The sequence below is a fragment of the Artemia franciscana genome, chromosome 5, assembly GCF_032884065.1.
Source record: "Artemia franciscana chromosome 5, ASM3288406v1, whole genome shotgun sequence".
NCBI classification, from domain to species: Eukaryota; Metazoa; Arthropoda; class Branchiopoda; order Anostraca; family Artemiidae; genus Artemia; species Artemia franciscana.
In genome coordinates this window covers 38,368,491-38,392,178 of record NC_088867.1, presented here as the reverse complement: position 1 = coordinate 38,392,178, position 23,688 = coordinate 38,368,491, and the positions used below count along the sequence as shown (strand labels likewise).

Here is a 23,688-nt window from a genome sequence, read left to right as displayed (position 1 = left end):
ATGAGTAACCCATTTAGCAAGGCTGTTAATCGAAAAAAAAAGAAAACACATAACTTAAACTTTCAAAATTCGAGTGCGTTTGTGCCTGTCAAGGCTGAATGTATTCCAGCCCGATTATTGGGCTCATGCAGTTGTAAAATTGAACCTTCAAGAAAAAGTTCTGGACGAGCGTCTTTACACGATGCTGCTGCAGACGGTAAACTAGACATGTGTCAGTTACATCTTTCAAAAGGTGCATATATGGACACATTAGACCTTAAAGGTTACACTCCTTTACATTGGGCCGCAAAAACAGGGCAAATATCCGTTGCTAATTATTTTTTAGAAAAGGGAGCAAACCTCCATCTAAGGTCTAAAAATTCGGAGGATTGTGGAAAAACACCTTTACACTTTGCTGCTGCTGAAGGTAAGCTAGAAATGTGTCACTTACTTGTTTCAAAGGGTGCACATATAGACTCTCTAGATGACAAAAGACTTACTCCTTTGCACTGGGCCGTGAAAGAAGAGAAGATTGTTGAAACTAGAAAAAAAGGAGAAGATAAACTAGAAATTGTCAAGTTACTTCTTTCAAGAGGTGCAAATACCGACATGTCAGATAAATATGGCCTTTTACCGTTACATTATGCTGCCAAACGGAACAATCTAGATATTTTTCAGTTGCTTTATTCAGAAACATTCACTTTAACTTTAACATCTTTACATTGGGCCGCAGAAGAAGGGCAAATACCTGTAGCTACATACCTTTTAGAAAAGGGAGGAATTAAGCTTTTGGAAAACCTCAATTTGATGGGTTTAACCTTTACTCAAGATTCACCTTTACATACTGCTGCTACAAATGGTGAACTAGGTATTTGTCAGTTGCTTGTTTCAAAGGGTGCCCATATAAACATTGGATATAGTCGAACTCCTTTACATTTTGCCGCAAGAGAAGGACATATATCTGTAGCTAAGTATCTCTTAAGAAAGGGAGCAAACCCCAATTTCCAGTGTCATGGGGACCATTACGGGTACACACCTTTACATGCTGCTGCTCAACGAGGTAAACTAGACATGTGTCAGCTACTTGTTTCAAAGGGCGCGCGTATAGACGCTTTATATGATAATTGTCATACTCCTTTGTTTTCTGCCGTGAGGAATGGGCAATTATCCGTGGTTAGTTATCTCATAGAAAAGGGAGCAAACATCAATTTTCAAATCCCAAAAGCAAACGTTGATTTTAAAAATACACCCTTACACTCTGCTGCTGCAGAAGGTCAAATAGACATGTGTCAATTACTTGTTTCAAAGGGTGCTCAAATAGACATTTTAGATGATAGAAGGCGGACTCCTTTACATTGGGCCGTGGTTGGACCCGGAGAAGATTATTGTACCATAAAAGAAGAAAATAAAACAGAAATTGTCAAGTTTCTTCTATCAAGAGGTGCATCAACCGATATTTTAGATAAGCATGGGCGTACACCGTTACATTATGCTGCCAAAGCTAACAAACTAGATATTTGTCGGTTACTAGTTTCAAAGGGTGCTCAAATAGACATTTTAGATGATGAAAGGCGGAATCCTTTACATTGGGCCGTGATTGGAAGCGGAAAAGCTTATTGTACAATGAAATCAGGAGATGAAGCAGAAATTGTCAAGTTTCTTCTTTCAAGAGGTGCACCTACCGATATTTTAGATGAGAATGGGCTTGCACCGTTACATTATGCTGCCAAAGCTAACAAACTAGATAGTTGTCAGTTGCTAGTTTCAAAGGGTGCTCAAACAGACATTTTAGATGATGAAGGATTTACTCCTTTTCACTTGGCTTTTGAAAATAATAATATATCCATAGCTAGTTATCTTTTAGAAAAGGGTGCAAATATCAATTTAAAGTATGGCAATAGTCCATTACACTCTGTCCATCATACACTCTTACACTCTGCTGCTGCACAATGTCAACTAGATAAGTGTCAGTTTCTACTTTCAAAAGGTGCGCAAGTTGACGCTTTAGATGATAAAAGGCGTACTCCTTTACATTGTGTTGTGAATAAAACTGGAAGTTTTACTAGAGAAAAACAAAGAGAAAAACTAGAAATTGTCAAGTTTCTTATTTCAAGAGGAGCGACTGTAGATGTCTTAGATGAAAATGATTTGACGCCATTAGTTATAGCTGTGTCCAAGAGAGACTTTGCTATAGCTGACTATCTCTTAGAAAAAAAAGCAATTTATCATCCCCCAAAAACAGAAAATTATCGAGTTTTGCTAAAAGATTTAATAAATAGCTACTTCACTATAGAAGAAGCAGCTAAAACGAAGATATATTCTATACTATGCAATCTTGCCTTTCGTACATCTAATGATCTGAAATCAATATGCCGGTATGTTATTGTAAATTATGCATGTCAAACCAAATTATTTGACTACGTTGAAGGGTTCAACATACCACACTGTTTAAAATGCTACTTGAATTTTGAGGAAGAGCTTCAACTTTGCTTTAAAAATTAACTATTTAATTAAGTTTAGTAGATTTGGTGCAAAAGATATAAAACAAGAGAATGTATGGAGATTTAGGTCAGGATCTTCAGGATCTTAAGTTAGACAAGGCTACGTTAGGCTAAGTTAAATTAAGTTAGGTAGTGATAATGCCTTTGGGCTGGTTAGTCTAGTTTTAGTTAGGCTCGGTTAAGCTAGGTTAACTAGTAAAAGTAGCACGATGCTGCTAGGTAAACTAGATATGTTTCAGTTTCTTCTTTCAAAAGTCTTACATATAGACATTTTAGATGATGACAGTTTGACTCCTTTACATTTTGTTTTGCAAAAAAAACAAATGTCTGCAGGTAAATTATCTTTTAGAAAAGAGAGCAAACCTCAATTCGAAGTATGGCGATTGGGCTTTACGCTTTTTTGCTGCACAAGGTAGACTTTCGTCATTTATATATCCCGGTCGTTATTTGTGTCCCAGTGTCCCAGTCTGTAATTTCTCTTTGAGTGTCCCGGTCGTCATTTATATTCCCTGTGTCCCGGCTTTTAGTTTTCTTTTTCTCCTTTATTTTTCAGTTTCTTTCCTTTTTTTAGTTTTTTTTTCTTTTCAGTTTTTAGTTTTTTCTGTTTTTTTTTATTGGTTTTTAGTTTTTTTTCTTTTTAGTCTTTTTGTAGTTTTGACCTTTTTTTAGTTTTTTTAGTTTTTTTTTAGTTTTTTTAGTATTTTTTTTTAGTTTTTAGTTTTTTACTTTTTTTGTTTTTTTTTTGTTTTTTAGCTTTTTTAGTTTTTTTAGTATTTTTTTTTAGTTTTTTTGTTGTTTTTACCTCTTTTTGTTTTTTTCTTCTTCTGTATTAATGCTAAAGCCAAGGTTCAAACCTGGAGCCTCTCGGACCTAGAACCTGAAATATAACGCTTTACCAACTCAGCTACTTTGGCTTGAATACATTCGTTTTGAGCAGCTTCCTCGGGTGTTGCCATTGTAGGTTCTTCAGTCATTTTACAATTAGAAATTTCTCTTTCAACGATCTTCTTACAATCAAAAATTTGTCTTTGAACGACATTCTTAAATACCTGAGTCGTGGTCGTCATTTATATTCCCTGTGTCTCGGTCGTCATTTGTGTCCCGGTATCCCAGTCTGTAATTTCTCTTTGAGTGTTTTTTCTTTTTAGTTTTTTTTTAGTTTTTACCTTTTTTCTTTTTCCAGTTTTCTTTTTCTTCTTTATTTTTCAGCGTCACTATGAAATACATATCGCCGAACCTTTGTTTTTTTAACTAAAATCTGGTAGGCAATGATGACCTTATCCAAGTCAAAATCCCAAACCCTGGACTCTCGCTGTCCAGGTGGATTTTCATCTAACTGCACGGTTTTGCGTTCTTTAGCCGCGAGCCTGTTTTCTTGCTGTTCTTGTGATTCCTCGGCACGCTTTCTTTTCTTACTTTCTCTATCAGCAGCAAGTTTTTTGGCATAGAATCTTATAGCAGCTTCCTCGGCTGTTGCCATTGTAGGTTCTTCAGTCATTTTACAATTAAACATTTTTCCGTCCACGATCTTCTTACAATTAAAAATTTGTCTTTGAAGAATTTTCTTAAATACTTTTAATGAAGTCATCGTCATAACAAACATGACGACAACTAACTTCATGACGACATGATGACATGACGTCACTCGACAGACTCACAGACAAACAACTTATTTTTATATCTATAGATATATCTTCTATCTATATATATAAAAATAAGTTGTTTGTTTGTGTGTCTGTCGACTGACGTAATTATAAGGATTGAGCTGTATGTCCTCATGAAGGTAGTTGTCGTCATGGCACAAAGCACCACCCCAACACGTAGTTGGTGGGGGCGCTTCGCCCCCCAAAGCCCTCCTATGCGCGTAAGTCGTTACGCTCCATTGTAGTTGTGTCCCTGTGTACCACCTATGAATATAGATAGATTTATATATGTGTTTTGAACTATATGAACGATATATATATATATATATATATATATATATATATATATATATATATATATATATATATATATATATATATATATATATATATATGCATATACTAGCTGTTGGGATGGCGCTTCGCGCCACCCCAACACCTAGTTGGTGGGGGCACTTTGACCCCCCTCCAAGCCCCCCTGCGCGCTTAAGTTGTTACGCGCCATATTAGTTACGCGCCATTGTAGTTGTGTCCCTGTGTACCACCTATGAATATAGATAGATTTATATATGTGTTTTGAACTACGATATATATATATATATATATATATATATATATATATATATATATATATATATATATATATATATATATATATATATATATATATATATATATATATATATATATATATATATATATATATATATATATATATATATATATATATATATATATATATATATATATATATATATATATATATATATATATATATATATATATATATATATATATATATATATATATATATATATATATATATATATATATGCATATACTAGCTGTTGGGATGGCGCTTTGCACCGCCCCAACACCTAGTTGGTGGGGGCACTTTGACCCCCCTCCAAGCCCCCCTGCGCGCGCAAGTCGTTACGCGTTATATTAGTTATGCGCCATTGTAGTTGTGTCCCTGTGTCCCACCTGTGAATATAAATATATATATATATACTAGCTGTTGGGGTGGCGCTTCGCGCCACCCCAACACCTAGTTGGTGGGGGCGCTTCGCGCCCCCCCAAGCCCCACCGCGCGCGTAAGTCGTTACGCGCCATAATAGTTACGCGCCATTGTAGTTGTGTCCCTATGTCCCACCTGTGAATATAGATAGATATATATATATATATATATATATATATATATATATATATATATATATATATATATATATATATATATATATATATATATATATATATATATGGTTTTAACTACGTAAAACTTGCGAATATACAACATTCTTTGCTGTCCCATTGTCTTTGCATATAAATAGATTGTCAGGTTTACCGACTCTTGAACATGCAACATATAATGGTCCATGGGAAAACAATCTGTATTCAGATCTATACCTCATGATTCTAATGATTGCCCTTGAGCTTTGTTGATGGTGATTGCTAATCGACCATTCCCTGTCCCGGTGTCCCGGTCGTCATTTATATCCCCCTGTTTCCCCCGGTGTCCCCGTTGTAGTTGTGTCCCTGTGTCCCGGTCGTCATTTATATTCCCTGTGTCCCGGTCGTCATTTGTATCCCGGTGTCCCGGTCTGTATATACATTCGTTTTTTAGTTTTGTTTTTCTCCTTTATTTTTTTCCTTTTTTTTTCTTTTTTAGTTTATTTAGATTTTTAGATTTTTTAGTTTTTTTATTAGTTTTTAGTTTTTTTTTCTTTTTAGTTTTTTTGTAGTTTTTACCTTCTTTTTAGTTTTGTTAGTTTTTTTTTTTACTTATGTCCTGGTCGTCATTTATACTCCCTGTGTCCCGGTGCTTTGTTGATTGCTAATCGAATATTCCTTTTGTCTCGTCATTTATATTTTTCTTTTTTAGTTCTTTTAGTTTTTACCTTTTTTAGTTTTTTTTAGTTTTTTAGATGAAATTTTTTTTTAGTTTTTTCCTTTTTAGTTTTTTATTGGTTTTTACCTTTATTTTAGCTTATTTTTCAGTTTTTTCCTTTTTTTTAGTTTTTTTTATTTTTTATTTTTTTAGTTTTTTACCTTTTTTTAGTTTTTTTATTTTTTTTAGTTTTTTAGCTTTTTTACTTTTTTTATTAGTTTTTAGTTTTTTTTGTAGTTTTTGCCTTTTTTTAGTTTTTTCAGTTTTTTTTTTAGTTTTTTTTTTAGTTTTTTATTGGTTTTTACCTTTATTTTAGCTTATTTTTCAGTTTTTTTTTTAGTTTTTAGTTTTTTTAGTTTTTTACCTTTTTTTAGTTTTTTTAGTTTTTTTAGTTTTTTAGCTTTTTTATTTTTTTTATTAGTTTTTAGTTTTTTAGCTTTTTTATTAGTTTTATTTTTTTTTGTAGTTTTTGCCTTTTTTTAGTTTTTTTTCTTTTTAGTTTTTTTGTAGTTTTTACCTTCTTTTTAGTTTTGTTAGTTTTTTTTTTTACTTATGTCCTGGTCGTCATTTATACTCCCTGTGTCCCGGTGCTTTGTTGATTGCTAATCGAACATTCCTTTTGTCCTGGTCGCTTTCTCTTTGAGTGTCGTCATTTATTTTTTTCTTTTTTAGTTCTTTAGTTTTTACCTTTTTTAGTTTTTTTTAGTTTTTTAGATGAAATTTTTTTTTAGTTTTTTCCTTTTTTTCTTTTTAGTTTTTTATTGGTTTTTACCTTTATTTTAGCTTATTTTTCAGTTTTTTCCTTTTTTTAGTTTTTTTTATTTGTTTTTACCTTTATTTTAGCTTATTTTTCAGTTTTTTCCTTTTTTTAGTTTATTTTTATTGTTTATTTTTTTTTAGTTTTTTACCTTTTTTTAGTTTTTTTAGTTTTTTTAGTTTTTTAGCTTTTTTACTTTTTTTATTAGTTTTTAGTTTTAAGTTGTTACGCGCCATATTAGTTACGCGCCATTGTAGTTGTGTCCCTGTGTACCACCTATGAATATAGATAGATTTATATATGTGTTTTGAACTACGATATATATATATATATATATATATATATATATATATATATATATATATATTTTTTTTTTAATTTTGAACTACGATATATATATATATATATATATATATATATATATATATATATATATATATATATACTAGCTGTTGGGGTGGCGCTTCGCGCCACCCCAACACCTAGTTGGTGGGGGCGCTTCGCGCCCCCCCCAAGCCCCCCCGCGCGCGTAAGTCGTTACGCGCCATAATAGTTACGCGCCATTGTAGTTGTGTCCCTATGTCCCACCTGTGAATATAGATATATATATATATATATGGTTTTAACTACGTAAAACTTGCGAATATACAACATTCTTTGCTGTCCCATTGTCTTTGCATATAAATAGATTGTCAGGTTATCCCCCTGTTTCCCCCGGTGTCCCCGTTGTAGTTGTGTCCCTGTGTCCCGGTCGTCATTTATATTCCCTGTGTCCCGGGTCCCGGTCATCATTTGTATCCCGGTGTCCCGGTCTGTATATACATTCGTTTTTTAGTTTTGTTTTTCTCCTTTATTTTTTTCCTTTTTTTTTCTTTTTTAGCTTATTTAGATTTTTAGATTTTTTAGTTTTTTTTATTAGTTTTTAGTTTTTATTTCTTTTTAGTTTTTTTGTCCCGGTCGTCATTTATATCCCCCTGTTTCCCCCGGTGTCCCCGTTGTAGTTGTGTCCCTGTGTCCCGGTCGTTATTTATATTCCCTGTGTCCCGGTCGTCATTTGTATCCCGGTGTACCGGTCTGTATATACATTCGTTTTTTAGTTTTGTTTTTCTCCTTTATTTTTTTCCTTTTTTTTTCTTTTTTAGTTTATTTAGATTTTTAGATTTTTTAGTTTTTTTATTAGTTTTTAGTTTTTTTTTCTTTTTAGTTTTTTGTAGTTTTTACCTTCTTTTTAGTTTTGTTAATTTTTTTTTTTACTTGTGTCCTGGTCGTCATTTATACTCCCTGTGTCCCGGTGCTTTGTTGATTGCTAATCGAACATTCCTTTTGTCCTGGTCGCTTTCTCTTTGAGTGTCGTCATTTATTTTTTTCTTTTTTAGTTCTTTTAGTTTTTACCTTTTTTAGTTTTTTTTTAGTTTTTAGTTTTTTTAGTTTTTTACCTTTTTTTAGTTTTTTTAGTTTTTTAGCTTTTTTATTTTTTTTATTAGTTTTTAGTTTTTTTGTAGTTTTTGCCTTTTTTTTTAGTTTTTTGTCCTGGTCGCTTTCTCTTTGAGTGTCGTCATTTATTAGTTTTTTCCTTTTTTTTTTTTAGTTTTTTATTGGTTTTTACCTTTATTTTAGCTTATTTTTCAGTTTTTTCCTTTTTTTTAGTTTTTTTTTATTTTTTATTTTTTTTAGTTTTTTACCTTTTTTTAGTTTTTTTAGTTTTTTTAGTTTTTTAGCTTTTTTACTTTTTTTATTAGTTTTTAGTTTTTTTTTGTAGTTTTTGCCTTTTTTTAGTTTTTTCAGTTTTTTTTTTAGTTTTTTATTGGTTTTTACCTTTATAGTTTTTTTAGTTTTTTAGCTTTTTTATTTTTTTTATTAGTTTTTAGTTTTTTTTGTAGTTTTTGCCTTTTTTTAGTTTTTTCAGTTTTGACGTCACCTAATCCAGTTTTTTCAGGTGACGTCACCTGACACATCCATCCACACATCCACAGACAGACAACTTATTTTTATATATATAGATATATATATATATATATATATATATATATATATATGTTAATTAGTTAATTAAAATTAACTACAAATATGCGTGTCCGATTGCAAAACGATGACTCTGGTCAAACAGTAGACTCAATTTCAGGACGTATACAACTACCTGCTGATTTCTGTAATTTAGTGACGTCCAAAAATGAATTGATTGAAAAAGTATTTCCGAATATTCTAAAAAATTATAAAAATAATAAATGGCTAAGTGAAAGAGCGATTCTCGCAGCCAAAAATATAGACGTCCACGAAATCAACAATATTGTTTTGAACAAGATTCGAGACCAGGCAGTCCTTTACAAGTCAGTTGACACAGTTTTGGAACCAAATGAAGCGGTTAATTATCCATCTGAATTTTTAAATTCCATAGATCCTTCAGGGTTTCCACCACACGTGCTACAACTAAAAATAGGCGTACCAATAATACTTTTAAGAAATATCAACCCACCAAAGCTTTGCAATGGCACGCGACTTGCCGTAAAAAAAAACAATGGAAAACCTAATAGAGGCCACAATCTTGACAGGGCCTTATGAGGGTGAGGCTGTTCTTATTCCTCGCATTCCCATGATTCCAACGGATCTGCTTTTTCAATTTAAAAGATTGCAATTCCCAATTCGATTAGTATTTGCAATCACCATTAACAAAGCTCAAGGTCAATCATTAGAAAAATGTGGTATAGATCTTAATCCTGATTGTTTTTCCCATGGACAATTGTACGTTGCATGTTCGAGGTTCGGTAAACCTGACAATGTATTTATATGCAGCGACAATTGGACAGCGAAGAATGTTGTTTATTCGCAAGTTTTACGCAGTTAATTTGTATTGTATCTATCTATATAAAAACGAGTTATGTGGATGCATGTTTGTTTGTTTGTAAAAAGAGCGTTTGTATATGACGTCATTATTAGTACATACGGCTTTGCATATGGGACACAAGGACACAACTACAATGGCGCATAACTAATATGGCGCGTAACGACTTACGCGCGCAGGGGGGCTTGGGGGGGCGCGAAGCGCCCCACCAACTAGGTGTTGGGTTGGCGCGAAGCGCCACCCCAACAGCTAGTATATATATATAAATGTAGTGTCCGTCTGTCTGTGACACTATCTTTATCGTTACACTGTCTGTCTGTCACTAAGTATGCCGTCAATCTATATATATAAAAACTAGCTGTTGGGGTGGCGCTTCGCGCCACCCCAACACCTAGTTGGTGGGGCGCTTCGCGCCCCCCAAGCCCCCCCGCGCGTGTAAGTCGTTACGCGCCATATTAGTTACGCGCCATTGTAGTTGTGTCCCTGTGTCCCACCTGTGAATATAGATAGATTTATATATGTGTTTCAAACTACGTAAAAATTGCGAATACACAACATTTTTGGCTTTCCCACTACTGGGAGCTTTCCGTTTCCAATTGCCAGCAATTGATCTGAAAATGTTTGACCAGAGTAATCGTTTTGCAATCGGACACGTATATTTGTAGTTAATTTTAATGTTTTTACGTGTGCCCTTAAATTAGAATTTTTCAGGCAAGCATTCATTTCGTCTGCAGGAGTTAAACTACGTAAAAATTGCGAATATACAACATTCTTGGCTTTCCCATTGTCTGTGCATATACAAAGCCGTATGTACTAATAATGACGTCATATGCAAACGCTCTTTTTACAAACAAACAAACATGCATACACACAACTCGTTTTTATATAGTTAGATAGATAGATAGATACAATACAAATTAACTGCGTAAAACTTGCGAATATACAACATTCTTCGCTGTCCAATTGTCGCTGCATATAAATAGATTGTCAGGTTTACCTACCCTCGAACATGCAACGTACAATTGTCAATGGGAAAAACAATCAGTATTAAGATCTATACCACATTTTTCTAATGATTGACCTTGAGCCTTGTTAATGGTGATTGCAAATGCTAATCGAATTGGGAATTGCAATCTTTTAAATTGAAAAGGCAGATCCGTTGGAATCTTGGGAATGCGAGGAATAAGAACAGCCTAACCCTCAAAAGGCCCTGTCAAGATTGTGGCCTCTATTAGGTTTTCCATTGTTTTTTTTACGGCAGGTCGAGTGCCATAGCAAAGCTTTGGTGGGTTTATATTTCTTAAAAGTATTATTGGTAGGCCTATTTTTAGTTGTAGCACGTGTGGTGGAAACCCTGAGAATAATATCTCGAGGTAAAAACTGATCACCGACCATAACGATGGCCACTTCGTCGATAGTTGGAGCATTGTATCTACGCACATGTTGGCCAGGAGGCGTTTTGTCAGCGGAAATAACAATTTTATGCGTATAAGTAGGCATCAAATGGATGGCTGTTTTGAACAGACGCACTAAATTATTATTTTCGTGGAAAAGATTGGGAAACGATTGTCCTTTCAATGTTGGGAGAAATTTCGCAACGTGCATTCAATTCAGAATTTCTATCACTGATGAAGTACAATTGTAAAAATTTATGATTCTCGCCTGAGAATGGTAGAAGAGACCCTGCTCTATGATAAGTTTGCCCTTTTACTTTGAAAGTAGACATAAATTGATCTGGATTTTCAATTTGGGCTCCAAACGACGTCATTTGGAAACATGAGTTGTATTTTCTGATTCATTTATATTCCTTATGTCCCGGTGTCCCGGTCGTCATTTATATCCCCCTGTTTTATATCCCGCTTATTTTTCAGTTTTTTCCTTTTTTTAGTTTTTTTTTACTTTTTTAGTTCTTTTAGTTTTTACGTTTTTTAGTTTTTTTTAGTTTTTTAGATGATTTTTTTTTTAGTTTTTTATCTTTTTTTCTTTTTAGTTTTTATTGGTTTTTACCTTTTTTAGCTTTTTATCTTTTTTATTTTTTTTATTTTTATTTTTAATTTTATTAGTATTCTTTTTCTCTTCTATTTTTCATTTTTCCTTTTTTTTAGTTTTTTTTAGTTTTTAGTTTTTTAAGTTTTTTCCTTTTTTTAGTTTCTTTAGTTTTTTTAGTTTTTCGGCTTTTTTATTTTTTTATTAGTTTTTAGTTTTTTTTTGTAGTTTTTGCCTTTTTTTAGTTTTTTCAGTTTTTTTTTTAGTTTTTAGTTTTTTACCTTTTTTAGCCTAACCAGGATTTGAACCTGGGACCTTCATTCTCCGTTCTGATACCCTCTCTCACCGAGTGACTACTCCAGCATGTTCATTTTGGTGTTTTAAATGGTATATTATTAACCAAATTAATGTGTTTTACAATATACTAAGCATCGTCATAACAAAAATGACGGCAACTAATTTCATGACGTCAGCCGAAACATGACGTCACCTGATCCACAGATCCCAGCACGTACATCGGAAAATACAGATTAACTTCAATCTGTAGTATTGTAGCATATAAGGGGGAAGAGGACTGAAGCCTCAAAAGTACGTTTAAGGCTCAGGTTATGTTCATAGCGATTTAGAACCAGTGATTAATCTATTATATCCCACTGAAAGGGAAATTTTAGGGTTAACAGTGCAATACTGGTGCTGTGGGGGGTAGCTCTTCTATTGCAAAAATGTAGATTTTAATGAAAAATAATAGTTTCCAAAATTGATCCATTAAAAGCTGTACTTTATCCCGAAAAGGGGGGATAAACGCCCTAATATCAAGGATAATTCTATTTTATTGTGGAAAGCAAACTCTCTTTTTAAAAAAAAATAAATAACAGCACAATTGCTAATTACTTGAAAAAGGGTAAAAAGTTCGACAGAAAATGGGTTAATAATTGGGCTTGAATTGACCGGATAATTGCTTGCTGTAAAATCCCCCAAAAAGGGCTTCACACATGCATGTACATTCTTAATAAATGTCCTACTTTTGCCAGAAATCCCAAGAAACCTTCGGGAAACGGAACATTTCACAATTTGTTTAGGGGGGTCGAAGTCCCCCCCCCCCTACGTACTTGTCAGTGTCAGCGGTATGTAGTTTTTAAGTTCCAAATTTACATTAATATTATTTTGAAAGGTGAGAATGACAAATAAAAGAAAGAGCAACAAAGAAATTTTTGTTCTCTGTTTTTGTTCTGTTCATTAAAATAATTTAATATTTAAATCCTATATCCGTTAGAATACTTAAGTATTTAAATTATTTAAGATACGTTATATTCGCCTATACTCGTCTATACTTTCGTCTATACTCGCCTTTATGTTAATAAATTGCCAAATTCCTTTAGTTTTTCTTTGCAAGACGATTACATTATTACTTATTTCTGGTGAAAAATAAAAATTCCCTCGGTTTTTTCAAAATAGGCTAAGCAATGGTTAACAACGACTCCCAATTGATCTGCAAATATAATTTTTGGAGAAACAAATAACTCTGAATTTTTCAAGCCCAATTAGTTTTTACGGGAGGAATATTATGGCCCTTAGACTGTAATGGCCCTTCTGAATATGGCCCTCGGGTCTTCTAGTACAATTTGTGTTAGTATTAAGGCAGAAAAAAAGAACCAAAATTGGAGTTAAAAATTTTTAAACAGTAGAATTTATCATTTTAAAAATATGAAAATTTATTTTTATATGTTAGTTTGAAAATTAAGACTAAGAATGTCTTGTGAAACAGTCGCCACACGAAGTTTCTCAAGCAGAATGTGAATCATTTCCATTGGTTCTCTCAGGAATAGAAACTCGTTTTAAGCGGTTTTTTTTTTCATATTCGTCCGGGAACGTTTTAAATTGCAAATCATTTTAAAAAGCTTGTGAATAATATAAACAAATGATTTATACATACATTATTGGAAAATAGAGAGAAACATCACGGAATCGTAAAGATTATGGAGGTCGCATGTTATTGAACCCCTGAGATATTGGAGATAAGCATCAGATGAATATAGGCCTCCGTTCATTTAAAGGAATGTGTTTAGGCTGAGCTTGCAGAATCGATGTGTAGAAAGTGATTGCTCCCGATTTATTATAGAAGTAGTTTTAGTTATAAATAAGAGGTCTTGCTCATGACCTTACATGAGGGAGAAGGTGAAAGGTTAGGTATAAATATTTTTCTGAGATCTCCACCTATCTACCACCTATGAATATAGATAGATTTATATATGTGTTTTGAACTACGATATATATATATATATATATATATATATATATATATATATATATATATATATATATATATATATATATATATATATATATATATATAATATATATATATATATATATATATATATATATATATATATATATATATATATATATATATATATATATATATATATATATATATATATATATATATATATATATATATATATATATATATATATATATATATATATATATATATATATATATATATATATATATATATATATATATATATATATATATATATATATATATATATATATATATATATGCATATACTAGCTGTTGGGATGGCGCTTTGCACCGCCCCAACACCTAGTTGGTGGGGGCACTTTGACCCCCCTCCAAGCCCCCCTGCGCGCGCAAGTCGTTACGCGTTATATTAGTTATGCGCCATTGTAGTTGTGTCCCTGTGTCCCACCTGTGAATATAAATATATATATATATACTAGCTGTTGGGGTGGCGCTTCGCGCCACCCCAACACCTAGTTGGTGGGGGCGCTTCGCGCCCCCCCAAGCCCCACCGCGCGCGTAAGTCGTTACGCGCCATAATAGTTACGCGCCATTGTAGTTGTGTCCCTATGTCCCACCTGTGAATATAGATAGATATATATATATATATATATATATATATATATATATATATATATATATATATATATATATATATATATATATATATATATATATATATATATGGTTTTAACTACGTAAAACTTGCGAATATACAACATTCTTTGCTGTCCCATTGTCTTTGCATATAAATAGATTGTCAGGTTTACCGACTCTTGAACATGCAACATATAATGGTCCATGGGAAAACAATCTGTATTCAGATCTATACCTCATGATTCTAATGATTGCCCTTGAGCTTTGTTGATGGTGATTGCTAATCGACCATTCCCTGTCCCGGTGTCCCGGTCGTCATTTATATCCCCCTGTTTCCCCCGGTGTCCCCGTTGTAGTTGTGTCCCTGTGTCCCGGTCGTCATTTATATTCCCTGTGTCCCGGTCGTCATTTGTATCCCGGTGTCCCGGTCTGTATATACATTCGTTTTTTAGTTTTGTTTTTCTCCTTTATTTTTTTCCTTTTTTTTTCTTTTTTAGTTTATTTAGATTTTTAGATTTTTTAGTTTTTTTATTAGTTTTTAGTTTTTTTTTCTTTTTAGTTTTTTTGTAGTTTTTACCTTCTTTTTAGTTTTGTTAGTTTTTTTTTTTACTTATGTCCTGGTCGTCATTTATACTCCCTGTGTCCCGGTGCTTTGTTGATTGCTAATCGAATATTCCTTTTGTCTCGTCATTTATATTTTTCTTTTTTAGTTCTTTTAGTTTTTACCTTTTTTAGTTTTTTTTAGTTTTTTAGATGAAATTTTTTTTTAGTTTTTTCCTTTTTAGTTTTTTATTGGTTTTTACCTTTATTTTAGCTTATTTTTCAGTTTTTTCCTTTTTTTTAGTTTTTTTTATTTTTTATTTTTTTAGTTTTTTACCTTTTTTTAGTTTTTTTATTTTTTTTAGTTTTTTAGCTTTTTTACTTTTTTTATTAGTTTTTAGTTTTTTTTGTAGTTTTTGCCTTTTTTTAGTTTTTTCAGTTTTTTTTTTAGTTTTTTTTTTAGTTTTTTATTGGTTTTTACCTTTATTTTAGCTTATTTTTCAGTTTTTTTTTTAGTTTTTAGTTTTTTTAGTTTTTTACCTTTTTTTAGTTTTTTTAGTTTTTTTAGTTTTTTAGCTTTTTTATTTTTTTTATTAGTTTTTAGTTTTTTAGCTTTTTTATTAGTTTTATTTTTTTTTGTAGTTTTTGCCTTTTTTTAGTTTTTTTTCTTTTTAGTTTTTTTGTAGTTTTTACCTTCTTTTTAGTTTTGTTAGTTTTTTTTTTTACTTATGTCCTGGTCGTCATTTATACTCCCTGTGTCCCGGTGCTTTGTTGATTGCTAATCGAACATTCCTTTTGTCCTGGTCGCTTTCTCTTTGAGTGTCGTCATTTATTTTTTTCTTTTTTAGTTCTTTAGTTTTTACCTTTTTTAGTTTTTTTTAGTTTTTTAGATGAAATTTTTTTTTAGTTTTTTCCTTTTTTTCTTTTTAGTTTTTTATTGGTTTTTACCTTTATTTTAGCTTATTTTTCAGTTTTTTCCTTTTTTTAGTTTTTTTTATTTGTTTTTACCTTTATTTTAGCTTATTTTTCAGTTTTTTCCTTTTTTTAGTTTATTTTTATTGTTTATTTTTTTTTAGTTTTTTACCTTTTTTTAGTTTTTTTAGTTTTTTTAGTTTTTTAGCTTTTTTACTTTTTTTATTAGTTTTTAGTTTTAAGTTGTTACGCGCCATATTAGTTACGCGCCATTGTAGTTGTGTCCCTGTGTACCACCTATGAATATAGATAGATTTATATATGTGTTTTGAACTACGATATATATATATATATATATATATATATATATTATATATATATATATATATTTTTTTTTTAATTTTGAACTACGATATATATATATATATATATATATATATATATATATATATATATATATATATATACTAGCTGTTGGGGTGGCGCTTCGCGCCACCCCAACACCTAGTTGGTGGGGGCGCTTCGCGCCCCCCCCAAGCCCCCCCGCGCGCGTAAGTCGTTACGCGCCATAATAGTTACGCGCCATTGTAGTTGTGTCCCTATGTCCCACCTGTGAATATAGATATATATATATATATATGGTTTTAACTACGTAAAACTTGCGAATATACAACATTCTTTGCTGTCCCATTGTCTTTGCATATAAATAGATTGTCAGGTTATCCCCCTGTTTCCCCCGGTGTCCCCGTTGTAGTTGTGTCCCTGTGTCCCGGTCGTCATTTATATTCCCTGTGTCCCGGGTCCCGGTCATCATTTGTATCCCGGTGTCCCGGTCTGTATATACATTCGTTTTTTAGTTTTGTTTTTCTCCTTTATTTTTTTCCTTTTTTTTTCTTTTTTAGCTTATTTAGATTTTTAGATTTTTTAGTTTTTTTTATTAGTTTTTAGTTTTTATTTCTTTTTAGTTTTTTTGTCCCGGTCGTCATTTATATCCCCCTGTTTCCCCCGGTGTCCCCGTTGTAGTTGTGTCCCTGTGTCCCGGTCGTTATTTATATTCCCTGTGTCCCGGTCGTCATTTGTATCCCGGTGTACCGGTCTGTATATACATTCGTTTTTTAGTTTTGTTTTTCTCCTTTATTTTTTTCCTTTTTTTTTCTTTTTTAGTTTATTTAGATTTTTAGATTTTTTAGTTTTTTTATTAGTTTTTAGTTTTTTTTTCTTTTTAGTTTTTTGTAGTTTTTACCTTCTTTTTAGTTTTGTTAATTTTTTTTTTTACTTGTGTCCTGGTCGTCATTTATACTCCCTGTGTCCCGGTGCTTTGTTGATTGCTAATCGAACATTCCTTTTGTCCTGGTCGCTTTCTCTTTGAGTGTCGTCATTTATTTTTTTCTTTTTTAGTTCTTTTAGTTTTTACCTTTTTTAGTTTTTTTTTAGTTTTTAGTTTTTTTAGTTTTTTACCTTTTTTTAGTTTTTTTAGTTTTTTAGCTTTTTTATTTTTTTTATTAGTTTTTAGTTTTTTTGTAGTTTTTGCCTTTTTTTTTAGTTTTTTGTCCTGGTCGCTTTCTCTTTGAGTGTCGTCATTTATTAGTTTTTTCCTTTTTTTTTTTTAGTTTTTTATTGGTTTTTACCTTTATTTTAGCTTATTTTTCAGTTTTTTCCTTTTTTTTAGTTTTTTTTTATTTTTTATTTTTTTTAGTTTTTTACCTTTTTTTAGTTTTTTTAGTTTTTTTAGTTTTTTAGCTTTTTTACTTTTTTTATTAGTTTTTAGTTTTTTTTTGTAGTTTTTGCCTTTTTTTAGTTTTTTCAGTTTTTTTTTTAGTTTTTTATTGGTTTTTACCTTTATAGTTTTTTTAGTTTTTTAGCTTTTTTATTTTTTTTATTAGTTTTTAGTTTTTTTTGTAGTTTTTGCCTTTTTTTAGTTTTTTCAGTTTTGACGTCACCTAATCCAGTTTTTTCAGGTGACGTCACCTGACACATCCATCCACACATCCACAGACAGACAACTTATTTTTATATATATAGATATATATATATATATATATATATATATATATATGTTAATTAGTTAATTAAAATTAACTACAAATATGCGTGTCCGATTGCAAAACGATGACTCTGGTCAAACAGTAGACTCAATTTCAGGACGTATACAACTACCTGCTGATTTCTGTAATTTAGTGACGTCCAAAAATGAATTGATTGAAAAAGTATTTCCGAATATTCTAAAAAATTATAAAAATAATAAATGGCTAAGTGAAAGAGCGATTCTCGCAGCCAAAAATATAGACGTCCACGAAATCAACAATATTGTTTTGAACAAGATTCGAGACCAGGCAGTCCTTTACAAGTCAGTTGACACAGTTTTGGAACCAAATGAAGCGGTTAATTATCCATCTGAATTTTTAAATTCCATAGATCCTTCAGGGTTTCCACCACACGTGCTACAACTAAAAATAGGCGTACCAATAATACTTTTAAGAAATATCAACCCACCAAAGCTTTGCAATGGCACGCGACTTGCCGTAAAAAAAAACAATGGAAAACCTAATAGAGGCCACAATCTTGACAGGGCCTTATGAGGGTGAGGCTGTTCTTATTCCTCGCATTCCCATGATTCCAACGGATCTGCTTTTTCAATTTAAAAGATTGCAATTCCCAATTCGATTAGTATTTGCAATCACCATTAACAAAGCTCAAGGTCAATCATTAGAAAAATGTGGTATAGATCTTAATCCTGATTGTTTTTCCCATGGACAATTGTACGTTGCATGTTCGAGGTTCGGTAAACCTGACAATGTATTTATATGCAGCGACAATTGGACAGCGAAGAATGTTGTTTATTCGCAAGTTTTACGCAGTTAATTTGTATTGTATCTATCTATATAAAAACGAGTTATGTGGATGCATGTTTGTTTGTTTGTAAAAAGAGCGTTTGTATATGACGTCATTATTAGTACATACGGCTTTGCATATGGGACACAAGGACACAACTACAATGGCGCATAACTAATATGGCGCGTAACGACTTACGCGCGCAGGGGGGCTTGGGGGGGCGCGAAGCGCCCCACCAACTAGGTGTTGGGTTGGCGCGAAGCGCCACCCCAACAGCTAGTATATATATATAAATGTAGTGTCCGTCTGTCTGTGACACTATCTTTATCGTTACACTGTCTGTCTGTCACTAAGTATGCCGTCAATCTATATATATAAAAACTAGCTGTTGGGGTGGCGCTTCGCGCCACCCCAACACCTAGTTGGTGGGGCGCTTCGCGCCCCCCAAGCCCCCCCGCGCGTGTAAGTCGTTACGCGCCATATTAGTTACGCGCCATTGTAGTTGTGTCCCTGTGTCCCACCTGTGAATATAGATAGATTTATATATGTGTTTCAAACTACGTAAAAATTGCGAATACACAACATTTTTGGCTTTCCCACTACTGGGAGCTTTCCGTTTCCAATTGCCAGCAATTGATCTGAAAATGTTTGACCAGAGTAATCGTTTTGCAATCGGACACGTATATTTGTAGTTAATTTTAATGTTTTTACGTGTGCCCTTAAATTAGAATTTTTCAGGCAAGCATTCATTTCGTCTGCAGGAGTTAAACTACGTAAAAATTGCGAATATACAACATTCTTGGCTTTCCCATTGTCTGTGCATATACAAAGCCGTATGTACTAATAATGACGTCATATGCAAACGCTCTTTTTACAAACAAACAAACATGCATACACACAACTCGTTTTTATATAGTTAGATAGATAGATAGATACAATACAAATTAACTGCGTAAAACTTGCGAATATACAACATTCTTCGCTGTCCAATTGTCGCTGCATATAAATAGATTGTCAGGTTTACCTACCCTCGAACATGCAACGTACAATTGTCAATGGGAAAAACAATCAGTATTAAGATCTATACCACATTTTTCTAATGATTGACCTTGAGCCTTGTTAATGGTGATTGCAAATGCTAATCGAATTGGGAATTGCAATCTTTTAAATTGAAAAGGCAGATCCGTTGGAATCTTGGGAATGCGAGGAATAAGAACAGCCTAACCCTCAAAAGGCCCTGTCAAGATTGTGGCCTCTATTAGGTTTTCCATTGTTTTTTTTACGGCAGGTCGAGTGCCATAGCAAAGCTTTGGTGGGTTTATATTTCTTAAAAGTATTATTGGTAGGCCTATTTTTAGTTGTAGCACGTGTGGTGGAAACCCTGAGAATAATATCTCGAGGTAAAAACTGATCACCGACCATAACGATGGCCACTTCGTCGATAGTTGGAGCATTGTATCTACGCACATGTTGGCCAGGAGGCGTTTTGTCAGCGGAAATAACAATTTTATGCGTATAAGTAGGCATCAAATGGATGGCTGTTTTGAACAGACGCACTAAATTATTATTTTCGTGGAAAAGATTGGGAAACGATTGTCCTTTCAATGTTGGGAGAAATTTCGCAACGTGCATTCAATTCAGAATTTCTATCACTGATGAAGTACAATTGTAAAAATTTATGATTCTCGCCTGAGAATGGTAGAAGAGACCCTGCTCTATGATAAATTTGCCCTTTTACTTTGAAAGTAGACATAAATTGATCTGGATTTTCAATTTGGGCTCCAAACGACGTCATTTGGAAACATGAGTTGTATTTTCTGATTCATTTATATTCCTTATGTCCCGGTGTCCCGGTCGTCATTTATATCCCCCTGTTTTATATCCCGCTTATTTTTCAGTTTTTTCCTTTTTTTAGTTTTTTTTTACTTTTTTAGTTCTTTTAGTTTTTACGTTTTTTAGTTTTTTTTAGTTTTTTAGATGATTTTTTTTTTAGTTTTTTATCTTTTTTTCTTTTTAGTTTTTATTGGTTTTTACCTTTTTTAGCTTTTTATCTTTTTTATTTTTTTTATTTTTATTTTTAATTTTATTAGTATTCTTTTTCTCTTCTATTTTTCATTTTTCCTTTTTTTTAGTTTTTTTTAGTTTTTAGTTTTTTAAGTTTTTTCCTTTTTTTAGTTTCTTTAGTTTTTTTAGTTTTTCGGCTTTTTTATTTTTTTATTAGTTTTTAGTTTTTTTTTGTAGTTTTTGCCTTTTTTTAGTTTTTTCAGTTTTTTTTTTAGTTTTTAGTTTTTTACCTTTTTTAGCCTAACCAGGATTTGAACCTGGGACCTTCATTCTCCGTTCTGATACCCTCTCTCACCGAGTGACTACTCCAGCATGTTCATTTTGGTGTTTTAAATGGTATATTATTAACCAAATTAATGTGTTTTACAATATACTAAGCATCGTCATAACAAAAATGACGGCAACTAATTTCATGACGTCAGCCGAAACATGACGTCACCTGATCCACAGATCCCAGCACGTACATCGGAAAATACAGATTAACTTCAATCTGTAGTATTGTAGCATATAAGGGGGAAGAGGACTGAAGCCTCAAAAGTACGTTTAAGGCTCAGGTTATGTTCATAGCGATTTAGAACCAGTGATTAATCTATTATATCCCACTGAAAGGGAAATTTTAGGGTTAACAGTGCAATACTGGTGCTGTGGGGGGTAGCTCTTCTATTGCAAAAATGTAGATTTTAATGAAAAATAATAGTTTCCAAAATTGATCCATTAAAAGCTGTACTTTATCCCGAAAAGGGGGGATAAACGCCCTAATATCAAGGATAATTCTATTTTATTGTGGAAAGCAAACTCTCTTTTTAAAAAAAAATAAATAACAGCACAATTGCTAATTACTTGAAAAAGGGTAAAAAGTTCGACAGAAAATGGGTTAATAATTGGGCTTGAATTGACCGGATAATTGCTTGCTGTAAAATCCCCCAAAAAGGGCTTCACACATGCATGTACATTCTTAATAAATGTCCTACTTTTGCCAGAAATCCCAAGAAACCTTCGGGAAACGGAACATTTCACAATTTGTTTAGGGGGGTCGAAGTCCCCCCCCCTACGTACTTGTCAGTGTCAGCGGTATGTAGTTTTTAAGTTCCAAATTTACATTAATATTATTTTGAAAGGTGAGAATGACAAATAAAAGAAAGAGCAACAAAGAAATTTTTGTTCTCTGTTTTTGTTCTGTTCATTAAAATAATTTAATATTTAAATCCTATATCCGTTAGAATACTTAAGTATTTAAATTATTTAAGATACGTTATATTCGCCTATACTCGTCTATACTTTCGTCTATACTCGCCTTTATGTTAATAAATTGCCAAATTCCTTTAGTTTTTCTTTGCAAGACGATTACATTATTACTTATTTCTGGTGAAAAATAAAAATTCCCTCGGTTTTTTCAAAATAGGCTAAGCAATGGTTAACAACGACTCCCAATTGATCTGCAAATATAATTTTTGGAGAAACAAATAACTCTGAATTTTTCAAGCCCAATTAGTTTTTACGGGAGGAATATTATGGCCCTTAGACTGTAATGGCCCTTCTGAATATGGCCCTCGGGTCTTCTAGTACAATTTGTGTTAGTATTAAGGCAGAAAAAAAGAACCAAAATTGGAGTTAAAAATTTTTAAACAGTAGAATTTATCATTTTGAAAATATGAAAATTTATTTTTATATGTTAGTTTGAAAATTAAGACTAAGAATGTCTTGTGAAACAGTCGCCACACGAAGTTTCTCAAGCAGAATGTGAATCATTTCCATTGGTTCTCTCAGGAATAGAAACTCGTTTTAAGCGGTTTTTTTTTTCATATTCGTCCGGGAACGTTTTAAATTGCAAATCATTTTAAAAAGCTTGTGAATAATATAAACAAATGATTTATACATACATTATTGGAAAATAGAGAGAAACATCACGGAATCGTAAAGATTATGGAGGTCGCATGTTATTGAACCCCTGAGATATTGGAGATAAGCATCAGATGAATATAGGCCTCCGTTCATTTAAAGGAATGTGTTTAGGCTGAGCTTGCAGAATCGATGTGTAGAAAGTGATTGCTCCCGATTTATTATAGAAGTAGTTTTAGTTATAAATAAGAGGTCTTGCTCATGACCTTACATGAGGGAGAAGGTGAAAGGTTAGGTATAAATATTTTTCTGAGATCTCCCTCATGAGAGAAACTAAAATTTTTATCTAAAAAAAATATTCTCAACAATTGTTAACTCAGGTATAACATTTTGCAACCTAGACATATTTTAGATCTACCCATACCTAAAACGGGGCATAGGTTCTTCTTTTAGTTATTCCAAAATTATGAAGTTTGTAGGGTAGCACCACATTTTTGCCAGTGTTGCCAAGCTTAACTGTAAAAATAGCTAATTAAAATTAATTAGTTAAATTTAACAAAGATTTTTGTCCGTAAAATGTAAATGCTAATAATTTTCCTAACGACAAATACGCCTTCAAAAGAAAGCCATTCCTTTTTAAATTTCGGATTTTTCTCTTACATGCCTTCTTTTCTTTCTTTTTCGTACTTTTTTTGTTTTGCTTTACCATTATTACCAGTGGCGACGCTTTTAAGCATTTTCTAATAAAATTGAATTTATAATTATCTTCTAAATATTTGATAATAGTTGCATAAGTTTCTGCTTAATCAAGTAGAAAAATTCGGGTTTTATTTCTACTGCCTTAACTATGTCGTTAATATCAACTTAAATTGAAGCTGGCTTTCAATATTGTCTAATCAAAACTCTGTCGTGTATACAAAATGAAAGGACTTTCTTTTTAATAATCAGCTATTCATCTGTTACTTTAATCAAAGTAATAATGTTGTGTTTTCTTGAATCTT

The 23,688-nt window shown here is 32.1% G+C and overlaps 1 protein-coding gene across 1 annotated transcript; it reads left to right on the top strand.

The window, feature by feature from the left end:
- On the top strand, nucleotides 1–3,133 carry LOC136027726 (ankyrin-1-like). The gene has a single exon (XM_065705182.1). The coding sequence runs from the start codon at nucleotides 1–3 to the stop codon at nucleotides 2,479–2,481; it is 2,481 nt and encodes an 826-aa protein (XP_065561254.1). The 3' UTR covers nucleotides 2,482–3,133.
- The last annotated feature ends 20,555 nt before the right edge of the window (nucleotides 3,134–23,688 follow it).

What these genes read in the sequence shown, in the direction of transcription:
- LOC136027726 (XM_065705182.1), top strand. Translation starts at nt 1, where the DNA reads ATGAGTAACCCATTTAGCAAGGCTGTTAATCGAAAAAAAAAGAAAACA.